The following is a 12,339-nucleotide window of genomic DNA, read 5'->3' on the forward strand; positions in this document are numbered from 1 at the left end:
TACCTTTCTTAGGTTTCCACTGTATCCAAAAGGAGGGGAGAAGTTGCAGTTTGATTATGGTGTCTATCTTCTGAACAAAAATATAGCACAGGTAAGTCTCTGTTCTTCACTTCTCTCCTACTTCCCATGCACAGCCTGTTTCCTTAGATTGCCAGCCTTTTTTCTTTATAAATACGCACTGCAGTTGACCCTTGCATTTAACCAGTTATATTAGTAATACACAGTTCTTTTTTTTGACCACAGTCTTTTTCCGTGCCCTTAAAATGACTACAGAGAAGCAATGAATACAAATTGGAATCCTCTTGCTACTTGCTAAACTCAGAATCTGTTTCTGTATTTTTACTTGCTGGTAGACTATATTTCGATGTGTGGGCTTCATCATCTCTTGCCTCTGCAGCTTGACCAATTGTAATTTTCTTTTCTTAGACTATTTCTAGGGACTCAATTTGCATTGTTGTTTATGGAGTAAAAGTTCAGTGCCTTTGCAAGTACTTCATGGTCTCCTCACTTTATTATTCAGGGCCCAAAGGAAAAGACCAAGCACATGGCCCTTCCAGTCTGTCTTAGATGTTTGTGGCACTCTCAACATCACATCAGTTAGTATGCCACTTAAATAACGTCTTTCCGTATGCCGTAGTAAGACTATCAGATGCCTAGGTTTGTATTTTCCTGAAAGAAATATGTAGCATTTCTTTAGAACTTCTGGCCCTACTTCAAGATGTAGGCATTCCACAAGTTTTCTAATTATAAAGGAAGACTAACTTCCTTTGTTTTTTACTTTTTTTTTGTTTTTGTTTTTGAGATGGAGTCTTGCTGTGTCACCCAGGCTGGAGTGCAATGGCGCGATCTCGGCTCACTGCAACCTCTACCTCCCGGGTTCAAGTGATTCTCTTGCCTCAGCCTCCCAAGTAGGTGGGATTACAGGCGCTGCCACCACGCCCAGCTAATGTTTTGTGTTTTTAGTAGAGACGGGGTTTCACCATGTTAGGCAGATGGTCTCGATCTGCTGACCTCGTGATCCACCTGCCTCAGCCTCCCAAAGTGCTGGAATTACAGGTGTGAGCCTTTAAAACGCCCAGCCTATTTATTTTTATAAATAACAAGTGTTTTGTTTTGTTTTCATTGGATATCCTTCCAACTGGAATATCACATGGATGAGTATCCACAATTTGGCTCTTATTTAAATACATTATGAGCTATATCCTCAGACCTTTTGGTTTTACCAAAGTAATAAGATTTGCGATGCTTTTGTTTTTATCAGCCTGTGTTGCCATTTACCCACATGAACCTAACGACTTGCTAAACATTCCCTTATTCATTTCTGATCAGTCTAGAATTATTTCTCTATGTGGTGTCATCTGCCACTCTTCCCCTTAACCAACCTCAGTTTAATGGTGGAGATTTTTTAAATTTGTTTTTTATTAAGATTGTCCTCTTCTGAAATTGGGTCAGATTTCTGGATTGCAATCCTCAGCTTATCATTTGCTTCATCCTTCACACTCATTGTCCTCTCAGCCATACTACTTTAACTGTTACTTCCACTCCAGCTCCAGGAAAGCAGCCCTCTGACAGTCTCTGGCCCATGACTCACCTTTCCATGTGCCATTCTTCCCACAACTGATGCTTGCCCATTCTGCATTTTTGGCAGACAAGTATTTCATTCAAAGAAGCAGGGCTTTAATTCCAAGACTGCCGAGCTCCCACTCCGCTGATCACAGTTCTGTCATACCATGGAAAAGGCAGTGCTTAAACAGAACTTGTCAAAAAGTGCTCAGACTGAGGCCAGGTGTGGTGGCTCATGCCTGTAATCCCAGTACTTTGGGAGGCCGAGGTGGGTGGATCGCTTGTGGCCAGGAGTTGGAGACCAGCCTGGGCAACATGGCAAAACCCCATCTCTACTAAAAAATACAAAAATTAGCCAGGTGTGGTGGCATGCACCCGTAATCCCAGCTACTGGAGAGGCTGAGGCATGAGAACCTCTTGAACCGGGGAGGCAGAAGTTGCAGTGAGCTGAGATCGTGCCAGTGCACTTCCAGCCTGGGTGACAGAGCAGGATTCTGTCTCAAAAAAGAAAAAGTGCTCGGACTAAGACTGCACTAAGGAAGAAGTAAATTAGAGGGCTCCTTCAGCGATGTCAGCCGTGGTGGAAAGAGCATGTAGATACTACAGGATCCAGTTTGAGAGTAAAACTGGCATCATTTAGTAGAACTAAGTTCTGATTTGAGTTCAGAACTTCTCTTCTTGCCCTATTTTCTCTTTCTTGCTCTAGGCACTTAGATCCTAAGGTCAGAAGGCTATTGGAAACTTCCTGGTGAAACTTACTCCTGCTGAAATGCCTGTATTTCCTCATATATTCCAGCTTCAAACATACACACAATATGCACATGTGTACAGATGTACACACACATGCACAAACACACTTCTTTCTTCTCAAGGGCCCAAAAGGATGGTATGCCAAAGGATCATATAAAGTGTTGCTAAGAATACCACAGCTTGCTTTGGGAGCAAGACCAAGATGGAGGCTATGTGCAGGGGAAAACTTAGCAAAGTCAGCCCTCCTCATCAGACTCTCAACTCTAGGGCCTGTTTGATCCCCACTTCCCAAGAGGCCTCTGACTTTATTATTAACTGAACCAGGGCCACAAGTATGCTGACCTAGTTTTACTCATCTGAGAAATGGATTGCTTGTAGTAATTGTGTATCCTCTCCAGCTTTATATATGCTCTTTGAAAATTGAGAGAATAATCAATAGGTTAACTACTCTGAATCCATAGGGAGCAAGTATCCTCCTCTGTGGATTTTCTTTTTTTAATCACACTGGAGGCAGTTTTAAAAGGAGGGGACAGTAAACTTCTTAAAAACTGGCTTTTTTATATTTCAAAATGTATTTGGGAAGCCCTTTAAGCAGTTAGAAACTTTTAGAACAGTTGTGACCTTTCACTTTTTTTGCTTCAGCTCTGTCTGTTCTGTCTCTCGCTGTTTCTCAGGGAAGCTTTCATTTTGTCTTTGACCTTACTGCCATCACTTTTTCACGTTTTGATTTGTAACAAATGAAAGAACCATTAATTGTTATGGCTCCTAAGCGAGCATTGTAGCAATCAGGTATTTCCAGCTTTTGAAGGTTTATTTTTATAGACATATAGACTAATATATGTTGTCAAAGGGGAGTTTGTCTTCTCAGCCAGTTCCATATGTACCCATCTCTTAAGATGTGAACAAATCATGCTATTAAAATGGCCTCACCTCAGTAATTTATAAGCCACATTAGTGGAGGTGGATGAAAGCATTGGCATGTGTTAAAGTGCCAGAGAAAAAGGAGTGAAGTCATTTAATACTGCATCCATAACTTGGTTGAGGATTTGAATAGTCAATAGGACCTTTCATCACAACCAGAAGTAGTAGTAAAATCACTTTTTTGGTAGAGGAAATGACAGAATTTAGTAATATTTGTTACTTCAGTATTTGGGATCAGTCCAGCCCAAGTTTTGAAAGCACAAGCTTAGAGAGACAGGCCTTCAAGTAGAAATCCTCAAGTGTTGTTTGAAGAGCTGAGAGCACTGGTAAGGCCTGCTTGCCCTCTTCATGTCACTGCTGTCTAAAGGTGTGTGTGTGTGCTGGATTAAGTACTGAGAGTGAGTGAAGCAAAATGCCTTGTTTTCAGCACCATTTATTAATATTTGTTAAGTGCCAGCCTCTTCAGTTAGAAATAGCCTTCCTTCTTGGCTAGCATGTAATGCTATAGGAATGGGCCTGTCAAAATTCAGGTGCAGTATAATTGACGTTGACTTTAAAAACCAGATCCTGCCATAATTTCATTTAGTTCGTAAGTACATTATGTTAGAATTTGTATAGAGAACAGAAATTTGCTTTTAATTCTCAGAGCATAAAAATTAAATGTAAAACAAAAATTATAATACTTTTATCTTACATTTGTGGGAGCCTTATAGTTTGTAAAGTACGTGCATATAAATTCACATGATCCCTATCATCACCCTGCAAAGTAAAAAGGGCAGATGCTATTAAATCGATTTGAGGACAGCTTGGCTTTTGACATTTGTCCCTCCAGTGTCATATCACATAATTTGATAAGTGTGGCAGAGATCCCCTTACTTCTATATACTTCACTGTTCTATATATTTCCATCCTAAAAGTGCACCAAATCAAAGAAGACGACATTCCCAGATAGAAAAGGAAGCAAACGTTTTTTGAGAATGGAGACAAAAACTATTTTGCACATCATAATTTTTCCATTAGCAAGCACAATGCCAGAAACACTGTAAGTTCTAAAGAAATTAATAATGGATGGTGATATAGCACCATCACACAAGAAACTAAGATCTAGAAAAGTTAAGTGACTTTAATGAATTTTAAAAATTGTGATACACAAACACAATGCACACACACACAAATAGAATATTATTCAGCCTCTGTAAAGGACATACTGCCATTTGTGACAACACAGATGAACCTGGAGGATGTTATGCTAAGTGAAATAAGCCAGACACTGAAAGACAAAGACTGTATGATCTCAATCATATGCAGAATCTTAAATGTAAAAGTTGAATAACTAGAAACAGAGAGTAGGATAGTGATTCAGTGGGAGGGAGAGGAGGAAATAGGAAGAAGCAGGCTAAAGGGTATACAAATTTGCAGTTAGATAGGCTGCATAAGTCTAGGGATATAATATACAGAATGAGGATTATAGTTAGTAATATTGTATTGTGTACTGAAAATTTGTCAAGAGAGTAGATTTCTACAGTTTTTATCACACATACCCATGAATATGTTAATTTGTTTGACTGCTATAGTCATTTCACTATGTATATGTATATCAAAACATCATGTATACCTTCAAACATCTCGTACCCCTTAAATTGATACAATATAAAATTTTTTTAAAGTTAGGTGACTTGCTTAAAATTCATTAGTTTATTCAACAGTATTTGTTGAGCATGTACTGTGTGCTGTGTACACTGAGTTAGGTTGCAGTGGGTAGAGCAATGAATAAGATACACTAGATCCCTGATCCCTGCCTCGTTAATATGCTAGACACAAAAGGACAAATATTGTGGCGTTCCATTTATATAAATATCTACAAAAAGCAAACTCATGGAGTCAGAAAGCCACATTAGAGGGCTGGGGGAATAGGAGAGCTATTGCTTAATGATTACACTTTCTGTTGGGGTGATGAAAAAGTTTTGGAAATAGATGGTGACAACCATTATATATCATTGTGTATGTAATCAATGCCACTGAATTTTACACTTAAACATGGTTTAAATGGCAAATTTGAGTTGTACACTTTAAATGGGTGAATTGTATGTTATGTGAATCATATCTCAATAAAGCTGTTTTAATAAAAGAAAAAGAAAGATCCCTGCCTCGTTAAGCTTATAACCTGATGGGAAGAGACATACAATAAACAGAGAAAGTCATTTTAGATTGCAATAAGTGCTGTGATGGAAATTAATTAGGTGATATAATAGAAAATAAGTGGAAAAGGACCTACTTTAGATTAAATTGTCAAATAAGCCTTATTGAGGAAGTGACTGTTGAGCTTAGACATGAATGATGACAAGGAACTAGCCATGCAACCAGCTAAGGAACAGAAAGTTCCTGAAGGTCATGGGAATAGCAAGGGCAAAGGCCCTGAGGTAGGAAAGAGCTATGTTGAGGTAACAGATGGAAGGCTGATGTGGCAGGAGTGTAGTAATTGAGTGGCAGAGGTACCCAGGGAGCATAGCACATAAAACCTCAGAGACCACAGCAGAGTTTCCTAAATTATTCTAAATACAAAGGGAAACCATTGAGGGAAGATTTAAGCAGGAAAGTGGCATGATTTGATATGTTTTTTCCCAACGATCATTCTAGCTACTACTTTTTTTTGGCCCCACCCACCCATCTCCACATTCTAGCTACTTTAATGGATTGCAGGGAACTAGAGTTGAAGCAGAGTTACCAGTTAGAAGGCTATTTCAGAAGACCAGATTAGGGGTGATGGTGGTTTGGATCAGGATGGTAGGGGTAGAGATGGAGAGAAGTGAACAGATTTGAAATATATTATGGGACATGAACTAGTGGACTGAATGTGGGAGATGAGGAAAAAAAGGAATGTCAAGAATGACTCCTAGGTTTTGTGTATGAGCAGCTCCTTGGATGTTAATGCCATTTATTGAGATGGAGAAAGATCCAGGAGATGGGAGTGGGGCAACCAAAAGATCTTCTTTGCAAATGTTAAGTTTGAGTTACCTATTAGAAATCCAAGTAGACAACAGGATATATAAGTCTGGATCTCAGGACTGGAGGTCAGTACAGGGTATAGAAATTTGGGACTCATCAACATAAGGATGGTATTTAAATCCAGAGAACTAGATGAGATTACCCAGGGAGAGAACGCAGAGCTGAAAAGAGAGAGAGACAAATACAGACACACACGTACAGTGGGATTTAGCCCTGGGAAATTACATTTAGAAATTGAATAGAGGAGGAAGAACCAGCAAAAACTGAGAGGAATGGACAGTCAGGTAGGGAGAAAATGAAGAGAGAGTAGTAATTTGGAAACTAAGAGGAGTAAATTTCTGAATAGAAGAAGTCATCAGTATGTCCAGTTAGATGACTATGGGATTAAGGGAAGTTTCTTTTTCTTTTTGTTTTTTTTTTCAATCTGTTTGTTTTGTGGGAATGTAGAATGGTTTGTTTGCTTTGTTTTTTAAGATGGCAGATATCAAGGCATGCTTATGCTGATGAGAGTGAGCCTTTGCTCTTGCCACTTATCCCAAATTGCCTTTTTCAAATGCATGAAGGATGGTGGGCTCTGGGTAAGGAAGAGAACAGGGAAAAAGTCCAGCTCATTATTTATCTTATAAAAGGAAGACTTTTGATTGGTATGATGTAAATGTATAGTTCTTACCACAACTCACACCATACTGTGAATATATTTTTAATGTGAAGATGAATTGGCCATCTGTACAGGCATTGAATTAGTTTAACTTTTGAATACAGTGAAGAGAGCTATGCTGAAACTAAATAATTTTCTTCCAGATTGTTGGTACTAAGCCTTTAGTAGATTTTCTGAATAGTTTCACATGAGTGTGCCAACTGTACAGAATTTAAGTGACAGATTCCTTTTTCTTCTAGAGCAGCAGTGTAATCAGCAGTCCCTGGCTCCTTGGGGATCCCCAACACCCTCAGTAGGTCTGAGAGGGCGGAATTATTTTCATAATAATACTAAGACATTTTTGCCTGTTTCACTGTGTTGACATTTACATGATGGTGGGTAAAATTGCTGGCCACTTAGAACAAATCAAGGCAGAGGGACTAAACTCAGCTAGCAGTATTTGTCTTCTGTAAGACTGTGTACTCATAGTTTATATATATATTTAAAATGGTGTTCAATTACGAATGTCCTTAATGAAGCAGTAAAAATTATTGATTATATTAAATCATGACCCCTGAGTGCACACCTTCTTAATATTCTGTGTGATGGAAAGAGAATATGCATAAATCACTTCTGCTGCATACTGAAGTACAGTGGTTGTTTCAAGGAAAAGCACATGTGCAATCGAGTTGCTAAGTGAACTACCTTCTTTTTTAAAAGCCTTGTCTTTACTTGAAAGAATGACTGACAAATTATGGTTATTTAGACTTAAGTATTTGGCAAACATTTTCTCAAAACTGAATGAAGTGAGCCTGTCTCTTAAAGGAAATCAACTGATGATAAAATTCAGGATTTTAAATGAAAATTAGAATTCCAGATCGCTTGTGTCTGCCACCATGAGATTGGCAGCTGCCCAATCCTTAAGGATTTTTTTGATAAGATTGGTAGTGATAATAACACATGTGATTTTTAAATAGTTTATAATGGAATGTGTCAGCATTAAAAATATATATAACTCAATGAGCCAATGTTATCCAAATGACCATTGTATAATGCTATGAAATCATACGTAGGTAAAGATCCTTTCAAAGTGCCAGAAAGACCAATGGATTTTAATGTAAGAGAGTATGAAAACTTTATTGATAGGGTTTCAGATTCTGCATTGCTACTAGTACCTTTAAAAAGCTATTACTTAATGAGGTTGGGAGTAGTATCAAACAAGAATATCCACAACCATCTGAAAAAGCACTTAAAATACTCCTTTCTTTTTCAGCTGCATATCTGTATAAGGCTGGATTTTCTTACTAAACAACACATGGTAACAATGAGTGCAGAAGACAATGTGAGACTCCAGCTGGCTTCTATTAAGCTAGACATTGCAAAACAGACTTGCAAAAATGTAAAACAATGTCACTCATCTCACTAAGTTTCTTTTTTGGAAAATTTGCTTATTTTTCATTAAAAATATTATTTATATTAACAAGTAATAGATTGCTATTGCTATTTTTGGAAGAATTCACAAACATGCAAAAGTTTTCTTAATTTCAATTTTTAATATGATAATTATTGATACATATGACCCATATAAATGAAAGCCCTTTGGGGTCCTCAGTCATTTTAAGAGTATAAAGGGATCTTGAGACTAAACTTTTGAGAACCACTGTCTTAGAGAATGTGGCCATCCAGATTTTCTGTGAAACTCTTCAATTGCTCCAAGACACGTGTGTCATTTCCCCAAATGTGGAAACATAATATGAGAGACCTACCAATTTGCATTCCAGGAATGATATGTAGTACAAGTCAGAAGGCTAGCAGCTATGAGTGGATTCTTCCTTGTTGCTTTTGTAAGCCAGGCCTCTTCTCTCCTTTTCTGAAAGCTCAATATTTAAGAGTAATACTTTGAGGGTATATTGTACAAATAATAATGACGATTTACATTTGTATAGAATGTAATGGCTTTGGAGTGTGTATTTTTATTTGTGTAGCTCGTTTCATACTCTATGAAGTATGTTGACCAAGTCTATCTTTAGAGATAAGAAATTGAGCTGCTGCTATGCTGATTTCCTGGGGATGACAATGCTGTTAAATGGCAAGCAATTCAAAACCAAATCCAGTTATATCCTACTAACATTATTTGTTTTTCTTTTTAATTTGGGCCTTCCTACAATTCTGTGAGTTAGACAGGGCATAGACAATTATCTGCATTTTACAGAAGAGCCCCCTGAGACAGTGAGTTAAGTAGAAGAGCTAAAATTAGAACCTGGGGATTTCATGACTCCCTTCCTTTTACCCTATTACTTCTCTTCCCCTTCAAGTTAAGACTTCATAGAAAGTAAAAATAGCTTCTCCATCCAAAACAGCTGGGAACCCCTGTTCTGCCAAGGACGTGGTCCTTCTGTAAATCTTTACTCCTGGGGCCCACAGTGCACAGCTATTTAGAAGGGATCAATGCCAGCTTCTACCCAGCAGCTTAAATTCATGTATATTTCTTTAACATACAGCCAAATGTGTGTGACACATGAGAAGAAAATATGCTTTTATTTTCATAATTCTTGGAATCAAAAATATAAATTCCAAGGATGTTTTAATAGTCAAAATGCCTTTCCCCAACTACTGCATACAAAATTTGCCAATAATAATGGTGGAAGCTCTTTATAAAAAGTACTAAATTTAAAAAAAATTTACTGAGATGTATTTCACATAACATACAATTAACCCATTTAAATTGTACAATTCAGGCCAGGCGTGGTGGCTCACACCTGTAATGCCAGCACTTTGGGAGGCCGAGGTGGGCGGATCACTTGAGGTCAGGAGTTTGAGACCAGCCTGGCCAACATGGTGAAACCCTGTCTCTACTAAAAAAATACAAAAATTAGCCGGTCAGGGTTGCAGTTGCCTGTAATCCCAGCTACTTGGGAGGCTGAGGCAGGAGTGAAGGAGTGGCTTGCACCTGGGAGGCGGAGGTTGCATGAGCCATGCCACTGCACTCCAGCCTAGGCAATAGAACAAGACTGTGTCTCAAAAAAAAAAAAAGTATATAGTTCAGTGGCTTTTAATATATTCACCAAATTGTGCAACTATCACCACAGTCAATTATAGAACATTTTCATTGCCCCCAAAAGAAACCCTGTACCCACTAGTAGTCATTCCTCATTCCCTCAGGTTCCCCATCCCTGGGCAGCTACCAGCCTACTTTCTGTTTCTATAGATTTGCTGTTCTGGACATTTCTTACAAATGAAATCATAAAATATGTGGTCTTCTGTAACTGGCTTTATTTGCTTTCCATAGGCTCAAGGTTTATCCATTTTGTAGCATGTATGAGTCATTCCTTTTTGTAGCCAATTTTTTTTTGCAGTTGGAAGATGTGTATGTATATACGACATGTTATTTATCCATTTATGAGTTGATAGACTTTTGGGATGTCTCCATTTCTTGGCTGTTATAAGAATGCTGTTATGAACATTTGGGTACAAGTTTTTGTGGGGATATAGTTTTCATTATTTTGGGGTGTATACCTAGGAGTGGAATTGCTGAGCCATATGGTAGCTATGTTTAAATTTGAGGAATTGCCAGACTGTTTTCTAAAGTGGCAACACCATTTTACATTCCCACTACTAATGTACAAAGGTTCTGTATTAGTCTGTTCTCATGCTGCTAATAAAGACATAGCCATGACTGGGTAATTTATAAAGGAAAGAGGCTTAATGGACTCACAGATCCACGTGACTAGGGAGGCCTCACGATCATGGTAGAAGGCAAAGTAGAAGCAATTGTACTGTGTTACATGGCAGCAAGCAAGAGGGCGTGTGCAGGGGAACTCCCCTTTATAAATCTGATCTCACATCAGATCTTGTGAGACTTATTCACTATCACAAGAACAGCACAGGAAAGACCTGCTCCCATGATTCAGTTACCTCCCACTGGGTCCCTCCCATGACACGTGGAATTATGGGAGCTACAATTCAAGATGAGATTTGGATGGGGACACAGCCAAACGGTATCAGGTTCCAATTGCTCTGTATCCTCACCAACACTTATTTTTCTTTTTTATTATAGCCATCCCACTAGTTGTAAATGGTTTTGACTTGAATTTTTTCTAATGGCTAATGATGTTGAGTGTCATTACTCTTTTATGTACTTATTGGCCATTTGTATATCTTCTTTGGAGAAATAACTATTCTGACCCTTTGACCATTTTTAAATTAGGTTGTATTTATTTATTTATTTATTTATTTAGAGGCAGATGACAAGACCCCATAATAAAAAAATTAGCAGGGTGTGGTGGTGTGCAACTGTAGTTCCAGCCACTTGGGAGGCTGAGATGGGAAAATCACCTGAGTCCAGGAGGTCAAGGCTGCAGTGAGCTGTGATTGTGCCATTGCACTCCAGCCTGGGCGACATGGCAAACCCTGTCTCAAAAAAAAAAAAGATGTCTATTGAAAGAATGAATGATGAATGAGTCAGTCAGAGATTGTTCTTTCCTCTTTAAGGTTGATAATTAAACAACTTATTTCTGTTTAATGTGTATTATATATTGTATATATAAAATATATAATATATGTAAATATTATATATATATATACACACACACATCTCTTGTATCTATTTAATGTTTTAATTGAGGTCAAAAAATTATATTTATTTATACATAGTTTTTTCCAAAAGTTCTATTCTGTGTTTAAAGGGATAACATACTGCATTTTTGTAGTTGCAAATGATTGGTTAAGTGTTCATGTATTAATTTTTCTGAGAGCCGTCATTAGCTATTAACCAATGTGCTAGACATTTTTAATGTCATTGACTATGATTACTGTACTCTTTGATTGCTGAAAGTGTAAATTGATAAAACTTTTTATCTCAGTTGGACATTTTTTCCTTTTAAACTGAAACTACAAATACAGTGCCAAAAATATCTTTCCAAATGAAAAATAAAACAATTGTAACTTACATTTATATAGCTTATTTTAGGGCACAGGGCCCTTTCACATATATTATTTCTTTTATCCTTTACAGAAACCCTTAAAGTGTTGGTATTATTATCTTCATTTTACATTTAGATAAACTGAGCCTCTGAAGGGTAAGTCTTTTGCTCATAGTCATACAGCTGTTAGATAAACAAAGAAATTCAGACCCTAATATCTGACTCTAAGTTCAGGAGACCGTACTTGCTGCTTTCCTTTTGTCAGACAGGAAGAAACATCTTACATAACAGGCTTCCCTTTTTTTCTGTGGCTAATAGCTCAATATAAATTTAGCATCTTACTTGGCTTACCATCTTTGATAACATCTATCTCTTCCTTTATCCTAGTTGTTTTAAAAGATTCACTTTAGCCTTTTTACTTGTTCAGTAATAAGATTAGCCTTTTCCAAAGCACCACCATGAGTGACATCTTTTGCTGGGAGGAAAATATTTAAAGAATGTACCTCAACTGAAATGAAATATGCAGTGCTAGCTAGTTCA

The 12,339-nt window shown here is 37.7% G+C and overlaps 1 protein-coding gene across 3 annotated transcripts in view; it reads left to right on the forward strand.

The window, feature by feature from the left end:
- The window catches only part of UVRAG (UV radiation resistance associated), a 328,574-nt gene that overhangs the window by 251,833 nt on the left and 64,402 nt on the right, over nucleotides 1-12,339 (forward strand). For 2 of the 3 annotated variants that reach the window (XM_004051837.5, XM_055356832.2), the window contains exon 13: nucleotides 13-91. In XM_004051837.5, coding sequence (XP_004051885.1) covers nucleotides 13-91 — 79 coding nt within the window. Of the gene's footprint in view, nucleotides 1-12; nucleotides 92-802; nucleotides 955-12,339 lie in introns of those variants that run through there. The other variant, XM_055356831.2, reaches the window with a different exon arrangement.

This window comes from Gorilla gorilla, chromosome 9, assembly GCF_029281585.2.
Source record: "Gorilla gorilla gorilla isolate KB3781 chromosome 9, NHGRI_mGorGor1-v2.1_pri, whole genome shotgun sequence".
NCBI lineage: Eukaryota > Metazoa > Chordata > Mammalia > Primates > Hominidae > Gorilla > Gorilla gorilla.